The 27,232-nt window shown below is 42.4% G+C and overlaps 1 protein-coding gene across 22 annotated transcripts in view; it reads left to right on the plus strand.

The window, feature by feature from the left end:
* RYR2 (ryanodine receptor 2) overlaps window positions 1–27,232 on the plus strand; it is a 722,683-nt gene that overhangs the window by 649,377 nt on the left and 46,074 nt on the right. For all 22 annotated transcript variants that reach the window (XR_010599784.1, XM_065589065.1, XM_065589068.1 and 19 more), the window contains 9 exons: window positions 419–523; window positions 3,451–3,532; window positions 5,021–6,324; window positions 8,292–8,359; window positions 12,195–12,342; window positions 14,489–14,575; window positions 16,570–16,788; window positions 20,087–20,217; window positions 27,107–27,149. Coding sequence is in view for 21 of the 22 variants with exons in the window: in XM_065589065.1 (XP_065445137.1) it covers window positions 419–523; window positions 3,451–3,532; window positions 5,021–6,324; window positions 8,292–8,359; window positions 12,195–12,342; window positions 14,489–14,575; window positions 16,570–16,788; window positions 20,087–20,217; window positions 27,107–27,149 (2,187 nt within the window). In the remaining variant the exon portion in view is untranslated. The remainder of the gene's footprint in view (window positions 1–418; window positions 524–3,450; window positions 3,533–5,020; window positions 6,325–8,291; window positions 8,360–12,194; window positions 12,343–14,488; window positions 14,576–16,569; window positions 16,789–20,086; window positions 20,218–27,106; window positions 27,150–27,232) is intronic.

The raw sequence follows: 27,232 nt of genomic DNA on the forward strand, positions 1-27,232 counted from the left end.
TACCTCAACCTCATCATTGTTACTCCTGGTTTACACTTGCTTAAGTAGAGGAGAATTAGACTAAACATGTGTGCCCCTCATGAGATTCCAATTTAAAGGTGCAAACTGGTACTGTTCCATGAACATTGAGATCCATTTTTTGCGGCTCCCTCTTTATACAGAGCTTTGAAAATGTGGCCTTAGTTGCCTTAAAGCAAAGGAAGTGGTAGGGATATTCTATAGTAATTGTTAATGTGTTATCAAATGAAATTGTCATTCCATTTATGTTTCAGCTTTCCTTAACAGTTCCTAAAATTCTTGTGTAGCAGCTCTCAACTGGTCATATTTTAGGTACCGTGATTCTAATTTTATCCTAATGTTTAATGTAATTCTCTTGCATATAAACCCTGTTCTCCTTTTCTTGTCATCTGCATGGTAGGGTCCATGTACAGGGAACCAGCAGAGTCTGGCACACAGCAGGCTATGGGACGCAGTGGTTGGTTTTCTTCATGTGTTTGCCCACATGCAGATGAAACTATCTCAGGTATCATGCACTTTTTTTTCTTATTTTTTAGTTACTAATTTTTTACAATACATTAGCTGAATTGTTGCCCGAACAAATTATTTTCATATTAAGAGAGGGTGACCAGAACAACAATGCAAGGGAATACAGAAGAATTGAGGCAGTATAGGCTGTGAACTAGTGGGAGAGAAACTTGGCCAAATGATTACAGAATGACACTGCAACTCCTATGATCCAACCCTTTCTTTTGACACCAACTTCCTCTGTAACTTTGGGCACATCAGACATTCTGTGCCTCAATTTCTGCATCTGTAAAGCAGAGTCATATTTACCTTCTTACCTGTCTCAGGTGGGTGTGGTGGAGTATTTGAAAAATAATTTGATGTACTCAGATTACAGGTGCCAGACAAGTGGGAAATGCTTTTTTGATGTTATCATTATTTTTAATCTCTGTTGTTACTTTTATAATATTTAAAGTTATAGTTATAGAGTTATAGAGCTCTAAAGACGGAGATTTTTATAATTATTTTAGATTCTGATATGATTCAAGAATCCAGTCTTTGAATGTGCCACAGAGATGAAAGTTGGGATGTAGTGTGGAGTGAAGGTTGATATCTTGGTTCTGCTGAACTTCTTAGTGCTATAGACATTCTTTGTCTTCATGAACAGGCATTCTCACAGCAGGTAGCATTGTAGTGAATGCAGACTTTCTAAATGATGAAGGGGAGACACATACAAAATAGAGGTGCACAAATAGCCTACACATATTGTCATGGTTACCAAAATATACTTATTTTAAGAATGAAAAAGTAGACTTGTTCAACAACATGTGGAAAGTCTGTGGCCAGGCCAGGAGTAAAATCCTCTTGGGTCCCAGTGTAGTGCTTTTAGTATGAGAAGACATGCTTTTCTCTTATTAAAAGTTTCTGCTTTATTCACTGTTCATCCTTTGCACTGAATGAGGCAGGAGTCCTATGGTTAAAAAAGAAAAAGGTGATCATGTTATGTCATAAAACCTTATGAGGGGACAGAATTAAATGTGCGTGAGCAACCTTAATTCTGGCACTTCTTAACTTTTGGTTGCTTCATCTTGTATGATAGTTTTTTGTATGTAATTTCATAAATTATAAAAACATATAAAAATCCACCACCACCAAATACTCCATCTTATGGAGCCATATTGACCCTCAGCATGAGTTATCAGCAGAGTTTGAATCTAGGACCTTTGGATCCACAGCACAGACCTCCACCACTTGAGTTAGAGGAGTGACAGATAGCAGTAATATCTTCTCATCCTGTATGTGGATCAGCTAGTAGAGAGGACTTGACACACACTTTGCCAACTGTTTGCTAGACAGTAGGGTAATGTTGGTGTTCAGGATTCCTGTATTCTGTTCCTGGCTTAGGAAGGAAATGGGGTCTAGTGGTTAGAGATAGCACACCTAAGTGCATAGATTTGGCACATTCATTATAAAGGCAGAATGGCTATGGATGAGACTTGGGTTTGCGATGACAGGTTTGTATTCTCAGATCTATCTGAAGTGACCTTGCACAATGTTTTTCGTACTACATCTGTCAAATGAGAGACTATTTTCCTGCCTCCTAAGACAGCTATGAGGCTTTGCTCAATTATAGGGTGAGGGAAGTTCATAGGATTATTAATATTAGTTGCTAGATTAGACCTGATGGAAACCTAGTCTATGGGACAGTGCAATGTCTTTTTCCCATTTGGAGTTCAAGTTCTTGGGGCCTGGGAGCATGTTCAGTATCTCAGAATAGTTGACATATCGGGAGATCTTTGAGGCTTTGAATATGCCTAATGCAGATGGGATGCTCAGGTATTTTCATAGCAAACTTTTAAAAAATTCATCTGAACAAGTGTAAATACTGATTTTCAGAGTCTTTTCTGAATTGACTAAATCTGGGTGGATTTCAGTGGGGTTGGCAAATGACACCTCTTTGGTGTACATCATAAAAGCTGGCACTAGAGCTCTTCCAAGAATGGTTGGAAATAGATTTGAAGTGATGGTGAAATTTTAAGAAAAATATGCCTGAGGCACAGAAGAAACATGGGGAAATTTCAGATTAAATAGTTAAAGATTGACAAAATTCTACACAATTGAAGTTTAATAACTTTGTTTTACCTCGTATAAAACATTCCCAACTGACTGATGTGTGACTTTTTGTCTTATTTGAGCTTTTTGTAATTCAATGCTATTGCTGTTATGACACTTTTCTTATGGCAGTGTGGGTGAGAACCTGATCATCACAATACTGTCCTCAGTTTAGCAGACATAAAGTATTATATAGGCATCATCTCTTCAACTCTGACACAGCTGCATACTATCAGAAAAGCTTTTCTTTTCTTTATTCTCCATAGTAGTTCAACTTGCACTATGGCTGTATTAAATTGCTGTTTCTTCTAAACAAATAAGTGTGTGTGTGTTGCTACTGTATGACAGTAAATAGTTGGATAAATGTGTTTTCATTTTATTTTCAGATCTGACATAAAGGGCCAAAGACACTAATGGCCTCTCAGCTTCTCAGTCTGATTTTCCCTAGAGGAAAATTAGGGGGGGAGGGATAGCTCAGTGGTTTGAGCATTGGCTTGCTAAACCCAGGGTTGTGAGTTCAATCCTTGAGGGGGCCACTTAGGGATCTGGGGCAAAATCAGTACTTGGTCCTGCTAGTGAAGGCAGGGGGCTGGACTTGATGACCTTTCAAAGTCCCTTCCAGTTCTAGGAGATGGGATATCTCTATTTATTTAAACCTACATGTGCAAACACAAACATCAGTTCAAGTTGGCAGTTGTATGTGTAAAATACCTGTTTTACAAGTGCAAGTTCCTATCTGTGCAAAATATGTTCATGCAAGATCAGAGGCTCAGTTGAGGGTCATAGAAATATTGGCCCAAAATAGTCTTATTTACAATGTATTCATGTTTGCAGGATTCCAGTCAAATTGAATTACTGAAAGAGTTAATGGATCTTCAGAAGGATATGGTGGTCATGTTGCTCTCTATGCTGGAAGGTAATTTTAATTTATTTTAAAAGTTTATTTTGCAAGTATTATAACCGTGTCTTTTCCTCTGCACATTTTTTTCACAGCAAAACCAATGTCTCTTCCTTTTTTAGTATTTTAAAGTAAATTTGTTCATTATCAGAAGAGCTGTTGATCTTTAAAGGCTCATGGGAATTACTATAACTATAATTTGCATGGTGAGTGATAATGTAAGAATTAATTAAATCAATGTTAATTATGCACAGGCCAGCTCAGTTTGAATCATTACAAAGATTTACTTATTTCCATGTGTTTGGCTTCTGTTTTGGTTCAAATGAGATGCTATTTGCTGGTGAAGCTAGAATCCAAGGTTCTTGCTACAGAATGAAGTTTCACTATTTATCAGTTGTTTTATTTACTGTGTGTTACCAACTTCAGTGTGCTGCATTTAACATCACACTTTTTTGTATTGACAATTACCTTAACCATGAAAGAATGGGCTTTGAATTCACCTGGGTAGGTCTACCATGGCTCTGGGGGATTGTCCTGTTTAACATTTGCAACAGCTACCGTTGCACCTCAACTTCACCCAGTAGCATGTGGCCATTGAAAAATATGGTTATTATTTATTGATTTGCAGTGGCCACTGGGACCTTCAGTCAAGGACCAGGACCACATTGTGCTAGGCATTGAATAAACAAAGATGGTCCCAAAGATACCTATTTTCTCCCTCAGAACCAGAAAGCCTAATCTCCACAGCATATCTAAGCTCCTCAGAGGAGTGGCTAGAAAAGTCTCAATGTCACTCCTAAATTCTATCTCCCATTCAGCACTCTATTAAATGTGAAAGAAATCTTAGATGTATACATACTGACATTTATCTCCTTCTTTCAAAAGCAGTGCTTATAATTACTTCTGTTATTGCATCTTTATAGAATCATAGAAGTGTAGGACCTGAAGGGACCTTGAGTGGTCATCTAATCCAATCCCCTGCACTCAAGGCAGGACTAAGTAATAACTAGACCATTCCTGAGAGGTGTTTGTCTAACCTGCTCTTAAAAACCTCCAGTGACGGAGATTCTACAACCTCCTTAGGCAATTTGTCCCAGTGCTTAACTTCCTTGACAGGAAGTTTTTCCTAATGTCCAACCTAAATCGGCCTTGCTGCAATTTAAACATATAGCCTCTGAGGACAGGAAAAGAAGCAAACAAGAAAAAAAATGTCACCCTCCTCCTTGTAACAACCTTTTAATCTGTCATTATGGCTCCCCTCAGTCGTCACTTCTTCAGACTAAACAAACCCAATTTTTTCAATCCTTCCTCATAGATCTTGATTTGGTATAGTATTTTTAAATGATAACCTGTATAATTATACACTGACGACTTGCATGCAACCAGATCAGTTAGCAGTTTGTAAATCTTACCATGTGATGATTTCAGTAGTCATTATTAAATGCTTTTATTTGCCAAAATGTTCATTGTCACCAATGACTTGTTATTGCATGTCACCCCCTTTAGGTAATGTTGTGAATGGAACTATTGGCAAGCAGATGGTTGACATGCTAGTGGAGTCTTCCAACAACGTGGAAATGATTCTGAAGTTTTTTGATATGTTCTTAAAGTTGAAGGATTTAACTTCATCTGATGCATTCAAGGAATATGACCCTGATGGTAAGGGTATAATTTCAAAGAGGGACTTTCAGAAGGCCATGGAAAGCCATAAGCACTACACCCAGTCTGAAACTGAGTTTCTACTATCTTGTGCTGAGACAGATGAGAATGAGACTCTGGATTATGAGGAATTTGTGAAACGGTTCCATGAGCCTGCCAAAGACATTGGTTTCAATGTTGCTGTTCTTCTGACCAACCTTTCAGAGCACATGCGCCATGATACTCGGTTGCAGACTTTTCTTGAACTAGCAGAGAGCGTTCTGAATTATTTTCAGCCCTTCCTTGGACGCATAGAAATCATGGGTAGTGCAAAGCGCATTGAGCGAGTTTACTTTGAAATAAGTGAGTCAAGTCGGACTCAGTGGGAGAAACCTCAGGTTAAAGAGTCAAAGAGGCAGTTTATCTTTGATGTAGTAAACGAAGGAGGGGAGAAGGAAAAGATGGAACTTTTTGTTAATTTCTGTGAGGATACCATCTTTGAAATGCAGCTAGCTGCCCAGATCTCTGAGTCAGATTTGAATGAGAGGTCCACAAATAAAGAAGAGAATGAAAAAGATAAGCCTGAGGAACAGGACCCTAGCAGGGGCTTCTTCTCCCTTGTGACTGTCAAGGCAGCCTTGGTAGCCCTCAAATATAATATAATGACTCTTACGAAAGTGCTCAGCATGAAGAGTCTAAAGAAGCAGATGAAGAAAATGAAAAAAATGACCATGAAGGACATGTTCATGGCTTTATTTTCTTCCTACTGGAGCATCTTGATGGGCTTACTGCATTTCACCTGTAGTGTTTTCCGGGGCTTCTTTCGCATCATGTACAGTTTGCTACTCGGAGGAAGCCTGGTAGAAGGGGCTAAGAAGATCAAGGTAGCTGAACTTTTAGCCAATATGCCAGATCCCACTCAGGATGAGGTACGTGGTGAAGGGGAAGAGGGAGAAAGGAAACCCACAGAAGCTGCATTGCCAGCAGAAGATCTGACTGATCTGACAGCTTTATCAGATGATGGTGACCTACTCTCAGACATATTTGGCTTGGACTTGAAAAGAGAAGGAGGCCAGTATAAGCTGATTCCTCATAATCCAAATGCTGGTCTGAGTGATTTGTTGAGCACATCTTCCTTACTCCCATTACCTGAGATGCAGGAAAAAATTCAGGTAACAAACTATATTTTTATCCACCATGTTTCAGTCTGTTCTGTGTGGGCCAGAAATAAAACTTACAACTATGTTTGTATGATTTTAGTTTTTTTCTTAAGTGTGGCATGCTTTTTAAAGAATAACAGTGAATTACCAAAGTTTAATCTTTCTGGGATCATGAGGTTGAAGCTGCTCAGACTAGTCCTTGTTATTCGGTTTGCTTTTAAATTCAAAATTCAGTTTGTCTTTTGTAAATGCAAAGGGAAATGTCATTTTCCCTCAGTGTAGCGTTGGTTAATAAAAAATGCCTTGATGTTCAGCACTATGACTGTTGCCTTTTAGCCATGTTTTGAAGGCTGCATACCGTATAATGCTGCTTAGACTTTTAGATGGGATTGCTTGTGTTGGTAAGTGGCAGATCTCAACAGCCCTGGGGCTCACTTCTGATTTGTCTTATGCAGGGTGGCTCCAAGGTTTTTGCTGCCCCAAGCAGCGTGTGGGGGGAAAAAAAAGCCGCGATCGGCGGCAGCTCCACCTCGCCGCTTTCTAATTCGGCGGCAGATCCTTCCCTCTGAGAGGGACAGGGACCCGCCGCCGAAGAGCCCGACGTGTAGCCCATTCCCTTTGGCCACCCCAAGCACCTGCTTGCTCAGCTGGTGCCTGGAGCCGGCCCTGGTCTTATGTTTCTAAAGTTCATGCGTCAGGGTTTCATCCAGGTATCTTCAGGGGACAAGGTATTCTGGGAGGGTTTTTTTTTAATCTCCTTCCTCTGAAGCATCAGGAATGAACACAGCTGGAGATGGGACTTTGGACATGGAGGGCACCGAGCATTCTCTTTATCAACGTGCAAGACTGGATGACTGGTTGGTTCTTGCTCATGTGCTCAGGGTCTCACTGATCAGTATACATGGAGTTGGGAAGGATTTGTTCCCCAGGTCATATTGGCAGTGTAGCGGGGTGGACACCTGCTCCTGCCCTGAAGGGCTTGAAATCAGCCCTGAAAGAGGGCTGCAGTGGTAAAAGCATCCCTGGAGAGGGCTGCAGCTCTAAAAGCTGGGCTGATTGGGGAAGCGGCCGCAGCTGGGCCACACCCCAATCAGGCCATAGCTGGCCTGTATAAAAAGGCAGGGAGCCAAGAGCTCAACGGTCTCTCTCCGCATTCAGTGAGAGATGGGCCTGGCTGCAGGGAGCTTAACCAAGTGCCTAGAGTGGATCAGGGCTGGGGAAAGGCCAAGAGAGCTGAGGAGCTCCGGCCTAGGAAAGCCCCAGGCTGCAGGTCTAGGGTAAGGCAAAAGGGGCAGTTGGGTTGCAGGAGGCAGCCCATGGGTAGGCAGAGGCAGCAGGTCCGAACCCCTTTGCCTGTGATGAGTGTCTTATACTGCAGTCTGCCCAGTGAATGGGGGCTAGATGGAGAGTAGGCAGTAGCCAAGACTGAGGCGAAGTGGGGATAATGGGTGGGGGTTCCCCTGGGAGGGGGAGACCCAGAACTGTGGGGGTACTGCCAGGGGACAGCACCCAGTTAAAGGGGCACCGGGGTCTGGGAGGGACATGGGGGCCAAGCGGCAGTGGGACACCGGCCTGCAGAGGGTGCTCTGCAGGCTAGAGAGCTAATTCCCGAGATGACCAGCAGGAGGTGCCGCAGGGGTGAGTCCCGTGCAGTGACCTTGGGTTCTTTTCATCTTCTTCTGCAACCTGTGGATGTGGGTCACTTGCCAGGATTATCTGGGTATCACTTAATCATTTTCCTGCCATTGCAGGGCTTGGATCACTGGTACATTTCAGCCCTTCCTATTCTCTGCCTTTTTTACCTAACAATTTAGTCTCATGTAGGTTGTAATACTTTGGTCTCACTTTAATTGTTGGCTTCAGTGTGTGGGTGATAGATGGTGTTGGTGGCCTGTGATATAGAGGAAGTCAGACTAGATGATCTAATGGTTCCTTCTGGCCTTAAACTCTATGACATTTTTTTATCTGACTCATTCAAGGAGCAGAAAGTGAATGACGATGAAAAGGAGGAGAAAGAAGAAACTAAATCGGAACTTGAAAAAGCAGAGTAGGTATAACCCAAGACCTTGCCCCTAAGAACTGTAGTTTGTTTTTCTGAGAAATCAGTTTTGTTTACAGGTAGTCCCTTGCTCCTTCATTTCTGTGTCATAGAGACATCTCACATGTCTGAATGTAGGTTCCCCATCACACATCATCCTCGCTGGCAAAGGAGCCCCTCACAGTCCCAGTGCAGTGAAACCAGCATAAAATTGATGCCATTATGGTGGTTTTATGCCTTCCTTTATTCCAGTCTATCCTTCCCAGTCCCGTTTCCAGCTGTGATCCCTGTATTTACATGACACCTGGGATAACAGTCAGCCTTCTCTATAGTGCTGCTCTATGATAAGTCTTCTGATGACTAGAATTTACACACTGTCTCACGCTATCTCCCTCCCTTCCCCAGGAGAGCTAAGAGTTGAGACATACTTTCACTGTATGTCCAGCCCGGGGCTGGGCTGCTTGAACAGACAGATTCCCAATATCACTTGGAACTGAGTTCCCCTGTGTCCAAGGCCCCATGTACTCCACATAAAACTGAACCTAATGTCTACTTCAACAACCCCAGCTTCTATAGCATGCTGGTGCAGAAAATGGAAAATTCCACAGGAGCATTTATCAGAGGGGTAGCTGTGTTAGTCTGTATCCACAAAAACAACGAGGAGTCCGGTGGTACCTTTTACCCACAAAAGCTTATGCCCAAATAAATCTGTTAGTCATTAAGGTGCCACCGAACTCCTAGTTACAGGAGCATTTGAATTTAAAACTAGAAGTCTAAATATGTAAGTAGCCCCTGCATGCATTTGTTTGTGATACTGAATGCAATTTATTTTATGCTGTCCCAAAGATTTCACTTTTCAATCTGCCACACACGTTATCGCGCACACACCAAGGGGAACCTGGAGGTTTTGGCAGCTGGGCAGAAAATAGTTAGGGCCTTTGGCATTTGCACAGGTTTGAGAGGCAGAGTGGGATTGTGGGACAAGAGCTTTAGCTGGAAGATTGTATTAAAATGACCGGCAGTACAAAAGCTAACATGTCTGATATTTAATAGTTATCTTTAAGGTTCAGAGTTAAAACCCCTTTAAGGGAAGAGGGAGTTTATCCCTCCTAGAACTATTGTTCCAGGCTGTCTGCTGACTAAAGATATGTCTACACTACCCGCCGGATCAGCGGGCAGTGATCAATCCAGCAGGGGTCGATTTATCGCATCTAGTCTAGATGCGATAAATCGACCCCTGAGCGTTCTCCCGTTGACTCCTGTACTCCACCGCCATGAGAGGCACAGGTGGAGTCGATGGGGAAGCGGCAGCAGTTGATTCACTGCAGTGAAGACACCACGGTGAGTAGGTCTAAGTACGTCGACTTCAGCTATGTTATTAGCTCTACTCTGCTCTGGTTAGGCCTCAGCTGGAGTATTGTGTCCAGTTCTGGGCGCCTCATTTTAAAAAAGATGTGGAGAAATTGGAAAGGGTCCAAAGAAGAGCAACAAGAATGATTAAAGGTCTTGAGAACATGACCTATGAAGGAAGGCTGAAAGAACTGGGTTTGTTTAGTTTGGAGAAGAGAAGACTGAGAGGGGACATGATAGCAGTTTTCAGGTATCTAAAAGGGTGTCATAAGGAGGAGGGAGAGAACTTGTTCACCTTAGCCTCTAAGGATAGAACCAGAAACAATGGGTTTAAACTGCAGCAAGGGAGGTCTAGGTTGGACATTAGGAAAAAGTTCCTAACTGTCAGGGTGGTTAAACACTGGAACAAATTGCCTAGGGAGGTTGTGGAATCTCCGTCTCTGGAGATATTTAAGAGTAGGTTAGATAAATGTCTATCAGGGATGGTCTAGACAGTATTTGGTCCTGCCATGCGGGCAGGGGACTGGACTCGATGACCTCTCGAGGTCCCTTCCAGTCCTATAATCTATGAATCTATGAATCTATGAATTCATGTAGCTGAAGTTGCATAACTTAGATAAATCCCCCCCACTTAGGGTAGACCAGGCCTTAGGAAGAAAATGCTTTGATTTACATTCAGCTCTAGAGCTGGGCCGGAACCAGAATTTCTGTCCCATGAAAAATGTCACATTTCCAAATATTTTTTTTTTTACTTGGAATGAAAAGTTGAAAATTAAAATTTTCTATTGGATGTAAATTATGGCGCCAGGCAGCCCAACTGCCAGATGGGCACCCCAGGGAGCTGACTAGCCGGGTAGCGCTGGAAGCCGAGCAACTAAGGGAGCCATCACCAGGCAGGCTGCCCAGTATTCTCGGAGGCTGGGGACCCAAGCAGTCTGCATGCCTACCCTCCAGTCAGCTTGTAGGCAGGCTGAGAGGAATCCAGACGGGCTGGCCAATCTGCTTGCCTGCCTGGTTTCCATCAAAAGTTTTGACAGTCTAAATGTTCCCACAGCACATATTGATTCCATCAAATCAGAAGTTTCCAATGGAAAAAAAGGTTCCATCAGAAAATGTTTGACCAGCGTTATTTAGTCCATTTGTCTAAAGTGTCTAGAAGCATTTAACGTAGACACAGACAAACACCACATAGGTTCCAGAGAACAATTTTATAGTACGGTGTATGGTCTTTGGCAAAGTCTTCAGCTACAGGTTCACTGAATGCACTGTGTGTAGCTGCTAGGTATGTAAACCAGGGTGATTTTGATTTTACAAACCTCGTCAGTCCAATATTGTTTTGGCTTTAGCAAAATTCTGTGTGGGCATTGCTCACTGCAGGATGACAGTTCAGTGCTCTTAGATTTTTATGCAGCACAAACTTTAATGTCAGTTTTTTCAATGTGCAACTCAGCCTTTCTCTTTGTTTTTGATTTGTTTTTGGTTTTCTAAATTAATGCAACATTGTTTTAGGTCCCATATTAGTAATAGAATTATGGTCCGAGTTAAAAATCAAATAAATGTAATGGAATGCAAAATACAGTGTTTGGTTTTAACTGGTAAAATAGAGTGAAATTACATCCCATAGTTCAGGATTCCTTGTTTTCCTTTGTATAGCTGATACGTCACAAACACCTGAAAGTGCAACAATCAATTCTTGTAAGTGCTTGTGGTATCCACAACTGTTGGAGGGGAAATGCAGAATCCTGAACTCAAGACTTGGTTCCTAAATAGAGGAGGAAATGCTTTTTCAGTTATTCTGTTTCAAAACATAAATGTATTTTAAGTTTTAAGTCAACTATTTTCTGTTATGGCCAAATCCTGCTGCTTTCTCTGCATCCTGGAGCCCTCATCACAGCAGATGTGGTGTAGTCATGAGGCTGAAGGGGAGCTACCCGAAGTGCATTACAGAGCTTAGTTCTGTTGGTACTAACTACACAAATATGGAGTGGGGCTTGGGAATAGGAAGGGTGGAGCAGGTGGATCCATAATTACCTGGATTCACCAGTCAAATATCCTCATTTAAGAGAGGCTACTGCAATGCAGTGGCTGCAGTATCACCCACAGAACATTGTTGCCATTTCTTTGTGGCCTGAGAGGGAGGATTCCTCTTCATTTCACGTCTCTTCCCTGCACGAATCATGGCTATTGTGGCTTCATGAGGGGACAGGATTTTCCCCTTAATGTGGTGGGACTGTAAACAGGGGTCAGCAATGTGTCCATGGTAAAAATTTTGAGATCCATGGTAATTTTTCAAAACATTGAATGACTGAATGACACAATACCCCCAACCCCCAATGTCCGTCACTAAATATGGTAATTTTGTCAAGTGTCCGTCGCGCAATGTGGTGGTGTCGACCCCTGACTGTAAACATCCGGGTGGGAAAAAAGTTTACAATAGATCTTTAGGTTATCTTCAGTGACTCAGCACACATTATGGGTTCATTTGTTTTCTCAGGGGAGAAGATGGAGAAAAGGAAGAAAAAGCCAAAGAAGACAAAGGGAAACAGAAGCTGAGACAGCTTCATGCACACAGATATGGAGAACCAGAAGTCCAGGAATCAGCCTTTTGGAAGAAAATTATAGCATACCAGCAGAAACTTCTTGTAAGATGTTATCTACACTGTTATCTACATTGGACTCAGTACTTGAATGTTAGCCAGGAACTTGTTACAAAGGCCTACAGAAAGTGTCTGTGCATCTGAGAAAGCTGTAGCAACCTTCACTCATTCTCTGCCCTTAACCCACCCCCCAAAAAGGCATAAAAACAACATGACAGTGAAAATACCAATGTGCTAGGCAAAATAATCATTTAAAAAACAAACAAACATTAAGGGCCTTCTTCAAAGCTGCATGTAATGTTTGCCTTCAAATAAGCACGTACACTCTTTATAACAACAAAACCATGCTGCTTTTTTCTTTGCACAAGTTGGTACTTGTACATGCAGTTACCCAATTTGTGAATGCAAATGTGGGGGTTTGTGGCTGGAATGGATGCATATGTATTTTGTATTTTTAAGGGGTGGAAGAATTATATGCATTCTTGAAAATAATTTGCCACGAATGTTCATAGCTGCATTGCGGCTGTGAAATCCTATTAGTAAGCAGCACGAACCTGCTGTGGGGGTAATTAACTATTGGAGCAGTTTACCAAGGATCGTGATGGCCTCTCCATCACTGGCAATTTCTAAATCAAGATGGATTTTTTTTTTAAAAGATATGCTGACATTCAAAAGGAATTATTTTGGGGAAGTTCTGTGGCCGATGTTATCCAACAGGTCAGACTAGATGATCACACTGGTCTCTTCTGGCCTTGGAATCTATGAAGGGGAAAATTTAGAGTGGAGAGATCTCAGAACTGAGAGCAAAATTTGGTGAGTTCAGAAGCTCTCTCACAGGTAAATTACATTTGTCTCTCAGGCTGAGGCACCATTCAGAGGCTTTGCTCAATATCTGAAAGGCACAAGGCTGAAGAATGGAATCTTGGTCTCAGACCTGTGGTAGTGGCTACAGAGCCTCTCCATGACAACGACCACAAGTCAGGGCTCCTCTGCTCTCTCCCATGGATCCAAGCAACTCTCTAACCCATTGGCTCTGCACCTGCCTGCATGACAACTCCACCACACATATTCCTGTAAAAAGAGCTACCGCTAAGGCCATAGTGTTCAAGAGTCTGCAGGGTCACCTTTCACTGCTTCTCTGCTTTCTAGCCCCTAGAGCAGTGATAAATAATTTCCCTTGTATATGAGACCTTTCAGAGCAGCACAAATGGCATGTGACAAACCAATTTAAAGAATTTTTGAAAACCCAATATTAGTATAAAATTTCATATCTAGATATAAATCTGCATAAAACAGATGTCCTATATTTTGCATGAAATATTTACCTTTTTAAAAACTGTCTTGAAAGCCCATATCTATGGAAAATAAGACTAATTAAAGGAACATGTTTCTCAAATAATTCAATTTCCCTCCCCCCCAGTTTAGATACATATTTATGCCAGCTTGTAAATTGTAATACATTCACAAAAGGGGGTGGAGAGTTACGGTTATGCATACAGCCTTATCTTCAACATTCTCTGACTTTTTGAGTGATTTTTTTGAGTGATTCACTTTGCAACTTTAGTATTCTTTTATTGTAGTTTTTGTGTGTGTGTGTGTGTGTTTGTGTGCGTGTGTGTGTGTATATATGTAGAGAGAGATAAAAGCAGCAGCTGTGAATGTTTTAAAAATTAGCCATGGGAAATATCCAAAAGATTTAGTTAGGATACAAGTTTAGCTGCACATCTGAAACTTACCTGGACTGTTCAAACCACATCCGGCTACAGACCTTAGGGGAACAGTATTTTCATGGGATTTCCCATATTTCCACTTTCAATCCTGTTGCAGTTGGAACTTGAAAGTACAGTGGCCTAACAACATGAAAACTAATTTCAAGACCGAGTTATCCAAGCTTTTCACTCTTCACAAGGTCTAAGATTTGGTTCCAAATTCAGCTTCGTTTTATGATTCTCCCACTCTAACTGAAAACCTTGGTAAACATGCAAGAAATTTTTGGAGGAGATTGTGGGAAGAGGTGTTCTTGTGAGGGTTTTTAACAGTAAAACTCTACAAGCTTTCTAGATTTGGATACTTTGAATATTTTTTATAACATAAGATTCTTAGAAGTAATTTTTATGAGTTCATCAAAGTTGACTAAATCAATATATAAAATTATTTATAGATAAACTGTATTTTTTATTTTTATTTTCAGAACTATTTTGCTCGCAATTTTTATAACATGAGGATGTTGGCTTTGTTTGTTGCTTTTGCCATCAATTTCATCCTGCTCTTCTATAAGGTAAATTTGTTGTATTATTACTAATCAACCCTTGTATTGCATAATTGCATGAATTTGAAAAACATGGGAGACTCCGTAGCCAAATTAACACACTCTAACTTCCAATTAAAACTAGCCAAAGACTGCATAGCCTAGTGAATTAAGGATCTGCTTAATATTTAAAATGTATTGAGTGCTTATCTTGTTAAAGTTATACCTCTATTAAAATGTCTATTAGTATTTTTTCCATCAGTACAATTCTAAAAAAAAATAGAGAATCTTATGTAAAACATGCCACACATACCAAAAGCCCATATGCCTGACCTCTCTACACACAGTCATGGCAGGAAAGAGTTAACCATTTAAATAGTCAAATTCAATAAGGCACAATGCTAATTAGAGCCTGCTGGGCCTGCACACTGGGGGGTCTTCACCTTCCTCATTGCAGAAGACCATCTCAGAGCACAGCCCCTCTTCTCCCCCACACTAGACCCTGCCCCAGTTGGTCTGCATAGTTCAGAGACTGCACAAACAGAGGGAGTGTAATTTGTGGCGGGAGCACATAAATCAGTCCTGCAGAAGATAGTTAATGCTGCTCCAAGCTATATTCGCTTTTCCACTGATGACTCTCTCCTGTCCCTGGAAGCTTCCGTACCTAGACGAATCCCTGGCAGAGCTGTGCTATCAGGGAATCAGAGCAGGGTTGGTCAGAGCTGCAGTGTGTGTTACAAGGCCTCCACCACAGGATGACTATGAGCCGCCAATGTGATGTGGCTGTGAAAAAAGCTAATGTGGTCTTGGGATGCATCAGGCGAGGTATTTCCAGGAGAGATAAGGAGGTGTTAGTACTGTTATACAAGACACTGGTGAGACCTCATCTGGAATACTGTGTGTAATTCTGGTCTCCCATGTTTAAGAAGGATGAATTCAAGCTGGAACAGGTACAGAGAAGGGCTACTAGGATGATCCGAGGAATGGAAAACCTGTCTTATGAAAGGAGACTCAAAGAGCTTGGCCAAAAGAAGGCTGAGGGGAGATAAGATTGCTCTCTATAAATATATCAGAGGGAAAAATATCAGGGAGGGAGAAGAATTATTTAAGCTGAGTACCAGCATGGACACAAGAACAAATGGATATAAACTGGCCATCAGGAAGTTTAGACTTGAAATTAGACGAAGGTTTCTAACCATCAGAGGAGTGAAGTTCTGGAACAGCCTTCCAAGGGAAGCAGTGGGGGCAAAAGCCATATCTGGCTTCAAGACTAAGCTTGCTACGTTTATGGAGGGGATGGTATGATGGGATAGCCTAATTTTGGCAATTAATTGATCTTTGACTATTAGCGATAAACATGCCCAATGGCCTGTGATGGGATGTTAGATGGGATGGGATCTGAGCTACTGCAGAGAATTCTTTCCTAGATGTCTGGCTGGTGAGTCTTGCCCACATGCTCAGGGCTTAGCTGATCGCCATATTTGGAGTCGGGAAGGAATTTTCCTCCAGGTCAGATTGGTAGAGGCCCTGGGGATTTTTCGCCTTCCTCTGCAGCATGGGGCAGGGATCACTTGCTGGAGGATTCTTTGCACCTTGAAGTCTTTAAACCATGATTTGAGGACTTCAGCAGCTCAGACATCGGTTAGGGGTTTATTACAGGAGTGGGTGGGTGAGATTCTGTGGCCTGCGTTGTGCAGGAGGTCAGACTAGACAATTATAATGATCCTTTCTGACCTTAAAATCTATGACTCTATGGTCATGACCTTCCATGGATCCCCAGTGATCTGTCAAGTTCATGGTAGCTTTTCTATAGTGAGGGAATGGCAAAACCAGTCATCCCAGTGGAATAAAGTAGAGGGATCTCTGTGAGGTATTTCTAGTGGCGATTTCTTCACAAAAAAAGGTTCCCTTCCCCCCATTTACATTTTTGTTTGTCTCTGTGATTTATAGTACATAGCGTGTAGAAATGCAAAACTCCTGTCAAATTAAATAGTTTTCCCACTGACTGTGAGTTATTTGAACAGGTCTCCACCTCTGCTGTGATAGAAGAAAAGGAAGTTCTTGTGGTAAATGCTGAGGAAGACTCCAAGTTAAACAGCCTGGAAAGCGGCTCCCATCGGATCATCGCTGTGCACTATGTCCTTGAAGAAAGCAGTGGCTATATGGAACCCACGCTGCGGATTTTGGCCATCCTACACACAGTCATCTCCTTTTTCTGCATCATTGGATATTACTGTTTGAAAGTAAGAGGTCAAGGAATGTAGCACTGTTTGTTTTTGTAGACACCTTTGCTCCTTTCCATTGAGTGATGTGCAGTGGAGCAAAATCACAGAAATTTTTCACAAACAGGGTGAGGACCCCCATGAAGAGCCACTATGTTGCTGGCTTCCCCTGTATATAAGTTATGCATGTGATGAACCTCACAAGAATTCAGAAAGGTGAGGCCTGTCATGTGAGGGAGGTGGAATCCCTCCATATGGCATGTTCTCATAGACTCAACACATGGCCATTTGCCATGTACATTAATGCAGCCCTGTTTTGGCTGAGGTGCCACCTGTGGCTTTCAAATACAAGTAGAGGGGGATACATGTGATCAGAGGAGGATAGATTACAATGGCAGCATTGCATGTCAGCTGGCTGTGCTGCACAAGAAGTGTATATTGCCAAGGGTGTGTGGTAGTTGGACTAGAGTTTCTGACTGATCTCCCATGGGTGATATTCTGACAAGGCCTTCCTCTTGTCCCTTTTATACCTCTGTTAGTCTTGTTTTATCAGAAGTGGAATGCAACATATCAGCAGCTTGCTCAAAGGAGGCACATGAATAGCATTTCTCTTTGCACAGGTTTTTATGCAGTAGGAAATTATTTGGCTTCTAGTTATTTTTTCATCCTATCTTTAATTGGTTACCTTTTCTTTGCCACAGAGACAGGATCTGCTTTCCAAGTGAAGGCAAATGGTTACCAAGTGGCTGATTTCCTTATGCACTTTAAATACTTGCACAACACCAATAAATAGTGAAACACATTTTCCATGATTGGGTGTCAGGTAACATATGCAGTACCATCTCCAGGTCCTGGCTTTTGAGATACGGCTTTCTTTTTTCTGTGTGAGTTTTATGGAATGTCTCTCAAAAAATAACTTTTTATATTTATCCTCTTGGTAGACATGAATTAAACTATTGAAGTAACTGTTTGCCATAATGATTTCCCACAGTTTCTGATGCCCTGAATGGAAGACATTGTCCTTAAAAGGGACAGTTCTAGTCTCGACCTGTGGCCACTGTAGACACACGTTGCTTTAAAAAAAATCCATTTCAACTGTATTGCTTTTTATTTGTGTGCAAGATTTGTGTCTGTAAATTACTGTTAAAATGGGAATGAGTAAAATCCACTAAAAACTTTTTATGAAGCTGTCTTCAAATAATATTTGAATTACAGTTTTTATATCGAGTGTAATATCCACCCTATTATCAAGTAATATAGTTTTAATTGTTATTGTTCCAATATAATGCTGTCCAGCTGTAGGCTGTGGTTCAGGTGCAGAGTCACTGATGTGGAGTGGATAAATAAAAGGTGAATCTGGGGAAATTCAGAAATAATGCTGGGAGCCTAACAGAATCACTTTTCAAAATAAAAGTCCAATAAAACAGCCCTCTGTATGTAATTAACGCTTTAGTGCAACCAGAATGTACTTTTCTGTCAGTAGCAGTTTTCTAAGGAAAGTCCATTCAAATGGAACTTGAAGATCTGCCAGCCGCATCCAGCCCCAATGGGAGGCACTTCTCTTGAATGTCAGTCACCCAGCTCATTATAGAGAGTTCTGTCCTAGGGAAGGCCTCCAGAGCCTTGCAGTCCAGATCCTCAGGGGCAGGCAAAGTGCACTGAGCACAACTCAAGGAGGCGGTGTGCAAAAGTACTTTAACAATGTCTTTTGCATTATTCTCATCCCAGTGCAGCTGTTTCCCCTGCTGTGTCTTAAGAGCAGCCTCAGGACTACTTTAATTCATGCCAGTCTTTAACAGCCCCAGGTGCCTTAATGCGACCCTAGGGTTACCATATTTCAACACTGAAAAAAGAGGACAAATAACGGGAGCCCTGGCCTTGCCCCAATTCTGCCCCTTCCCCGCCCCCATTCCAACCCCTTCCCCAAAGTTCCTGCCCCAACTCTGCCCCCTCCTCTGAGCACCCCGCATTCCCCCTCCTCCCTCCCGCTCTGATCTTGGTTGGGGGTTGCTAAGTGCTTCCCTGCTCCCCACTCGCCCTGCAGCCTCTGCACCCCCCTTGCCCTACAGCCTCTGTGACCACTGCTCCCCACTCGCCCTGCAGCCTCTGCACCTGCCCTTGCCCTACAGTCTCTGTGACCCCTGCTCCCCACTCACCCTGCAGCCTCTGCACGCCCCTTGCCCTGCAGCCTGTGACCCCTGCTCCCCACTCGCCCTGCAGCCTCTGCACGCCCCTTGCCCTGCAGCCTGTGACCCCTGCTCCCCACTCGCCCTGCAGCCTCTGCGCCCCCCGCCTGTCGTGCTCCCCTGCTCACCCGGCAGCCTCTGCCTGGCGGAGGCTTCGGACGCTCAGCAGCAACCGGGGCAGCGCGGGTCCCTGCAGCCCCGGCATACGCCACACTCCCCGCCCCGTGCCGCAGCCTCCTTCCTGCCACCACTGGAAACAGCTCCCGTGGCCCTGGGGCCGCAGGAAGGGTCACCCAGTGGCCGGGGGGTCCCCGCCTGCGAGGGAAGCCCGAGCCGCTGGCTGGGCCTGGCCTCCCCGTGTTCCTGCGGGCTCGGCTGGGGCGCGCAGTCCGCCCGGCCTGCGGGGGCAGCAGCGGCCCCTCCGCCACCTTCTGTGGCTGCGCCCTCCCCCTCCCCCTGCCCAAGCTCGCTACAATGTAGCCGGGGCGGCAGGGCTGGGCTGCACTGCGGACCTGGCGGGTCGTGCTGGGGCCGGGCGGCCCCTGGCTTATGCCTCTCTATTTCCCCGGACATGTCCAGCTTTTTGAAAATTCCCCCCGGACGGGGATTTGAGGACCAAAAAGCCGGACATGTCCGGGGAAATCCGGACGTATGGTAACCCTATGCAACCCCAGATGAGCCTGACATAGGAGCATGCCCAATGTGCTGCTCACTTTTTAGCCATGCCCCTTTTCACCCTGCTATGCTGACAGCAGGAAAGGTGTGTGGTCTACAAACCCTTATATTGGCTCTGTGTCACCGTAGGATCCTCCTGGCATTTGTCTGAGCCTTCTTGGGTTAATGGCCACAGTTCTGAAACAGTGCAGTGCAAAGTCATTGTATGGCACTGAAGGATCTGGGCCTCATTCATCTATACATACCCAGGTTCCTGGCATTAGTCAAATACTTGACTGTTTGAAAGACTACTGTAGCTTATGTGTAGTATGCAATTTTTCCTTCTGATTGCTGGTTTAGCTTCATTCAATCTGTGCATTCAATTTTTATAAGCAGTTAGCTGTTCTTAAAAGATAGCAGCTCCCAGAGCTGTCACTGATTTTGAACTAATTTTTAATATGTTTATTTTTCTATTGCAGGTTCCACTGGTTATTTTTAAGCGTGAAAAGGAAGTTGCAAGGAAATTGGAATTTGATGGGCTGTACATTACAGAACAGCCTTCAGAAGATGATATTAAAGGGCAGTGGGACAGACTCGTCATCAACACACAGTGAGTGTTTTTACTTTAGCTTTTATAGCTGTGTACAGAATTTTCTGGAATACACACATTGTATATAGCTAGCTCTCAAGTTTCTCAGAAGTGGACGATGGCGATGGGGATTAGGCTTCCAGCAAAATAATCCAATAGACTGTAAGCATCTGTAGGAATTATTGTATATCATGATTGTTAGTCTGTGTTCTGAGGGCCTGAATCTGAAATGACTTGCCCTGCAAAAAAACCAAGGCACAATGAAGTTCACGTTGGTAAGTATTATATTTACTAACAAATGCGACTGCCACAGATACTGGGTGAACTGCACTTTGAAACCTTTTAGACTGCCTTGAGTGTGCCCCTCAGGTGACAGGCCCAGGTTCCTGCACCTCATTCTGGGCAGAACCACATGGTCCATCCACTCTGGGTCTGGGTCTCTGGACGTCAATCCTAACTGTGTTGACACCCAACTCAATTTGGCACCTGTAGCCCTTTCGCTCTGGGGACCTGTGATCAGTCAAGTTGACTAAAGCAACTCAGAAACAATGCCTTCCAAACAAAGTATTATTTATTCATTCCCCCAAAGGCACAAAAGCATGCAGAGCAAAGTGTAGAAACAGTAAATGGCATGGGTATTACACAACAGTCTTTCCTTGCCAGATTTTTGTAAACTCCCTTCATCCCAGCTAATCCCCCACTCTTACTGGGAGAAAACAGACTGTCCTGCTCACAGCAGGCTTTCTCTGTCTTCCTGTGTTCCCTTGCCAGCCTGTCAGCTCTCGCTCACACTTCCAGGGCCGGCTTTAGCCACTCATTAACCTCCCAACGTTGTCTAGGCCACAGTGGCTTAGTGGGTTTTTTTGGACCTCTCTCTTCTTAACCTTGGCAAACGAGCTGTGTCATCAGGGGCTGAGGAGTCACCTCTTCACAGCTATAAAACTGGCTATTCTGAGTGCTCTATCATAGTTTTATCTTTCCCATCTGGTTGCTTTAACAACCTCTTTTTAGCTAATTCTATAACAAGTAACTTATCATAAACACAGACACAGAGGTATGTACCATAGTCATGAAACATAAAAGTTATTTCCCAGTTTATCACAGTTGCGCTAACACTGTACCATGACACACAACTGTAGAAAAATATTGGGCAAAAACATGCACACAAAATAAAGCTTCTTCGGGTTGGGGAAAAAACCCTTCAATTTGACACACACAATGAAGTTAGCTAACACCTGCCTTCAGACTGCAATGTACTGTGGTGCAGAGTAAAAAGAGTGAGAAATAGAAACAGATGTTGCTTTCTCAGAATACTTGATTTTCTCATTATGTTTTTTAAAAAGAGAATTAACTGGTTATAACAGGAACTTTATTTGCATTGTTCAACTGAATAAGAATAACACTTGAAGACATATACAGTATCTGGAAAACTCAGATATCTAATAATAAAATTGTTCAGATGTTATTAAAAAGCTATAGAGCTTCCTCTGGTGTGGCCTGCCTCTCTCCAGAACTGGAGAGTAGTTTCTGGCTCTTGGTAGGTTACAGACAGAGTGTTCAATAGTCTGGAGGTCAAGAATGAAAGAAAATAAAACAAAGGAAGTGGTAGGAAGATACCAGAAAAGGGTAACATATATAAAAGCGGGGAAGAGTGAAGAGAAGAGGTGAGCAAAGGGAAAAATACATTTTAAAAGGGTCCAGAAAGAGGACGACGTGGGGGAAAGAGAAGATAACAGGAGAAAGGAATTGAGGGATATGAAAATAGAAAGGTGAATGGTGGTAAACAGAAGGTTAGATACAGTGATGTATCTATTTGTAGTGTGCCAATCATCATGAAACGTAGCCATCAATGGAAGAATTAAAATTCCCTTTAGCATCCAAGTAGGACTCTCTTCTCTGTTCCTTTGTGGGTTTGTTGTGTTAATTGTTTTCAGAGAGAAAGAGAGAGCTTACATGTTAGTTTATTGCTACCTCTATTAAGGGGAAGGTCTTAGCAAAGAAAGGGCAGTTCTTGAGGTGGTTGGGCCCCTGGTTTCTTTAAGGGCTTTGAAAATGAGTGCCAAATACTTAAAATGCAATGGGACCCATGTGCAGCACACAGGGACTTGAAGTACAGTAATATATTCCTGTGTGTCTATCTCACTCAGAGAACAGGCATTTGAAAATAATACTTAGCCCTGCCTTGAGTGCAGGGGACTGGACTAGATCACCTCTCAAGGTCCCTTCCAGTTCTATGATTCTATGATTCTGCTATGTAGAACTCATTACAGTAATCCAGCAGGGAAGTAACACAGACATAGATCAATAACTGACAGTCTTCAGTCTTCTTGCTTGTGAGAGGTAGAAAAGTGTTTCTGTCCATGTCTGGATGAGGAAGACAATGGTAGTGAGTAGATGAAATTATTTCAAAGATCTAGCAGAGGCTCATGGCTGTGACAGCCCCTTCAGTTGAGAACACTAGTCCAAGAACTGTGGCGGAGATGCTCAGATGTTAAGGCACACTTAACCTAATTTTACACCATCGTATCCAAATTGATAAAGAGGCTGGGAACTTGTTTTTATACCACCAGGTAAGAAGAAAACTCAGCACACTCCTGGTTAACCTGTTCACAGAGATCACCCCTTTGCTAATTCAAGGTTACAGTGCAGCAATACCTGTTTCCTAGAGCTGTTGGAAGCTGCATTGACATGGCAATTAGTCCAAAATACAGCTGTCTGTCTCCTAAGCATAAGAGTATCAGAGGGGTAGCCGTGTTAGTCTGAATCTGTAAAAAGCAATAAGAGTAACTGAGAACATGTCATGCTAGTGCTCTTCCTAATATGCTGGTTTCCCCATTGAGTATCAGGGCCAGTTCAAGTTCTTATTAATAAATTGTGAGGCCAGACGTGATCATTGTGATCATCTAGTTTGACCTCCTGCATAACTCAGGCCAAGGACTTCCCTGAATTTATTTCTGTTTAATCTTGATTTAAAATTTGCAGTGGTGGAGGATCCACCACAACCCTCATGGTTTGTCCCAAAGGTTAATTAACCTTGTTTTTAAAAATCTCTGCTTTATTTTGAGTCTGAATTTGCCTAGCTTCGGTATCCAGCTATAAGATCTTTTTATATGTTTGTCTGCTAGATTGAAGAGTCTTCTATTATCAAATTTCTATTCCCCATGTAGGTGCTTATAAGATATGTCTACAGTCCAATGAAAGATCTGTGGCATGGCTGTGTCTGGCTTGGGTCAGCTGACTTGAGCTCACGGGGCTCAGACTCTGGTGCTGTAAAATTGCAATGTAGACATTTGAACTTGAGCTGGAGCCTGGGCTCTGAGACCCTTCTCCCCTTGTGGGGTTTCAGCGCCTGGGCTCCAGCCTGAGCCCAAATGTCTACACTGAAGTTGTATAGCCTTACAGCCTGACCCTGTGAGCCCGAGTCAGCTGACCTGGGCTCTGAAACTCTGTGCGATCGATTTCCTTCTTTTTTTTATCACAGATTAGACATACCCATAGACTGTGATGGAGTCACCTCAGAACCATCTCCTTGATAAACTAAATAGATTGATTTCTTATGGTCTTTCACTATAAGGCAATGTGTTCCAGACCTTTAATAATGTATGTGGCTTTTCACTGAACCCCCCTAATTTTTCAGCTATCTTCTTGAACTTTGAACACCAAAATTGGACCGTGGTCCAGTCGCAGTCACATCAGTGCCAAATGCAGAAGTAATCTGTTCCTAATTAATATCCCCCATTTACACACCCAAGAGTTATATTAGCCCTTTTGGCCATATCATCACTCTAGGAGCTCAGGTTAAGCTGATTATCCACCATAAGCCTGAAGTCTTTTTCACAGTCGCTGCTTCCCAGGATAGAGTCCCCATCCTGTAAGTATAGCTTGCAGGCTTTGTTCCTAGAGGTATGACTTTACCTTTGACCATATTGAAATGCATATTGTTTATTTACACTCAGCTTACTTGACAATCCAGATTCTCTGTGTTAGGGACCTGTCTTCTTCATTATTTATGACTCCCCCAATTCTTGTGTCATTTTCAGACTTTATCAGTGATAATTTTATGTTTTCTTCCAGGTCACTGATAAAAATGTTAAATAGCACAGGGTCAAGAACCAGTCCCATGTTGGACTGGCATTGATTCTATAACCCTCCTTCAATTCTTTACTAATCGAGTCTCATATCAGTCGTTCTATTATCTTGCCTGGAATTGATGTTAGATTGACAGGCATATAATTACCTGCTTACCCTTTTTAAATATTGGCACAACATTAGCTTTCCTACAATCCTTTGGAACTTCCTCAGTGTACAAAGACTAATTGAAAATAACCATTAGCAGTCCAGAGAGCTCTTCCGCCAGTTCTTCTAAAGCTATTGGATGCAAGCTATCTGGTTCTGTTGCCTTAAATCATCTAACATTAGTAGTTGCTGTTTAATATCCTCCTGTGTTACCAATGGAATGGAAAGTATGTCATCATCTTCTTATGGTCTGAATACATAATCTGGCTTTTTCCCCAAACACAAATCAGAAATATGTATTCAATACTTCTGACTTTTTAAATAATTCAATCATTTCCATAGAGCAATGGATCAATATCATTGTTAGGCTCATTTTTGTTCTTAATATACTTAAACTTCTTATTTTTCTTGCTCTGAACATAAGAACAGCCATACTGTCAGACCAACGGTCCATCTAGCCCAGTATCATCAAGCCCAGTGTCTTCCAACAGTGGCCAATGCCAGGTGCCCCAGAGGAAATGAACAGAACAGGTAAACATCAAGTGATCCATCCCCCATGACCTATTCCCAGCATCTGATGGTCAATTGATTTCTCTTTGTGTCTTTTTCCTTCCCTTATCAATTTTCTACAATTGCTAGCTTCTAATTTATATTCATTGCTATCAATTTACCCTTTTTCCCATTTGTTATATATTGTTTTATTTTCTTGTAGTTGCTTTTCTTAGTTCTCATCTTTAAAGTCTCTTGTGGAGCAGAGATCAACTGCCTAATGGATCACCTCTCCCTCTCCCATTCAACAAACATTGTGATCAACAGGTACACTGATATCCAAAACAAGGCTAATATGATCTAGAGACAAGTCATTTTCAGAGAAAAAGTCTAACTGTGGAACTTCCTACATAAGGTTGACCTTTCCTCCTTCAGAGCATTGCAGTCTCATCACTTAACCTAACTCTATCATGAACCAAAGTACTCTCCACTCCCAATAGAGTTCCACCCAAAAGAAAAGACATCACATGGCATACAACATCAGCAGGTTAGGTGAGCATGCAGTCCTGCACAGTGAATGCTGAAGCTTAAATTCTTGTATTTGTCACCTAGATACTACAGTGGTTGACCCTCTAAATGCATGTATACATAGATAGACATAGAACTGAATTGAATATTAATCAAAGATTGCCCACTGGTTGACAAGGTGATGTGCTGAGGCCCTAGATTGAGGGGACAGTTATGATTTCTGCTAGATTTACAGAGTGCATTCCTCTTCTGACTTGTATCCCGAATTAGAAGTGATCCATGACATTTGTGGTTACAAAAATTTCTGTTCCAGATGAGGCAGATGCATTTAGTATAGCTGTGTTTCATTTACATATGAAGGATGTCTTTCACTCCTGTTCCCACAGAGCATCACTACCAGAAATCTTGTGACCATACTTACTTCCTCCATTACAAATTCATTCCTTCCTCTCAGTGCTGCCATCTTCCTAGCTAAACAACTCTACTTCTCCAAATTAATTGAATTACATGTCCACAATCCCAGCCACCTTTTTGCTACCTGTGTCTCCTCAGACCCTCCCCTCCTCCACTGCTCTCTCTCCACCAGTTTCTTTCAAGATATCTTAGTGGATGTCTAGCCATGGACAACACCACCTGTCACCTTGCCTGTCACCCCAGCCCATAACCCGGGCTTAATCTTTGATTTGGACCTCTCTGTAGGTCCTCACATCCAGGATGTCTACATCTTGTTGATTCTTTCTGCATAACATATGTAAGATATGGCTTTTCTTATCCATTTACAGAACTGAAACTCTTGTCCAAGCTATCATCTCACATCTCAATAATTGCAACAGCCTTTTCTCTGGACTTGGCAAATGTAATCTTTCCCCGTTTATATCCATTCAGAATGATTTAGCAAGGATCATTCTCTTGTGCTATTGCATTGGCCATGTCACCCTTCTCTTTGAATCCCTCTACTGGCTCTCCCCCTTCTCTATCACATCAAAGAGAAGCTCCTGGTCCTCACTTTTAAGACTCTTTACCATCAATCCCTTACATTCCTGTTATCTGTCATTCAATACTGAAATGTCAGTTCCCACTCTAATCATGCCTCTAATTCCCACTTGTTAAATTTTGAAACAAGCACCTTTGTCCTTTCTCCCATGCTGCCCCTCATGCTTAGGAGAAGCTCCTCCTGCCCCCATAAACATGTGCAAAGCTGTCTTTTTGTTCAGTGTTTGTACAGTGTTTGGGGTGCTATGGTAGTACAAATAATAGATAAAAATAATAATGATGATAAGTGAGCCCATAGCATATCACAGTGTTCTCTAATGGCTTAATGTGGATGTTGATGGAGAAAGATCAAGCCTTATAAACTCTGCACATTAGACAGGGCGAATACCACCATCATTTTTATGGCAACATTTTAATTTCCAGCTAGGTACGCTCTGTATTTGATTTAGTTAACCCTGCAGATATAGGAATTCTACATCACTTTCCAACAATGTTTCTGGAGCCCATACATAGGAGAACTTCACTGCCTTCAACAGGAATTGTCTGTCTATGGATTTCAAGACCAGACCATTGTATGTGCATTTTCTCATTCTTGTTATTTTTTTTTATACTACTCGGTACAACAATAATCCTCAAAGTATCTTTTCTCATCTATATTTTTCAGATCATTTCCTAACAACTATTGGGATAAGTTTGTTAAAAGAAAGGTAATGCTTTATATTGTTTTTCAATAGGCTTGATTATTTTTCAGGTTTTTTTAAGTTTATTGGAATTTTGTGCTGATTTTTGG

Source organism: Chrysemys picta, chromosome 3 (assembly GCF_011386835.1).
Source record: "Chrysemys picta bellii isolate R12L10 chromosome 3, ASM1138683v2, whole genome shotgun sequence".
Classification (NCBI taxonomy): Eukaryota; Metazoa; Chordata; order Testudines; family Emydidae; genus Chrysemys; species Chrysemys picta.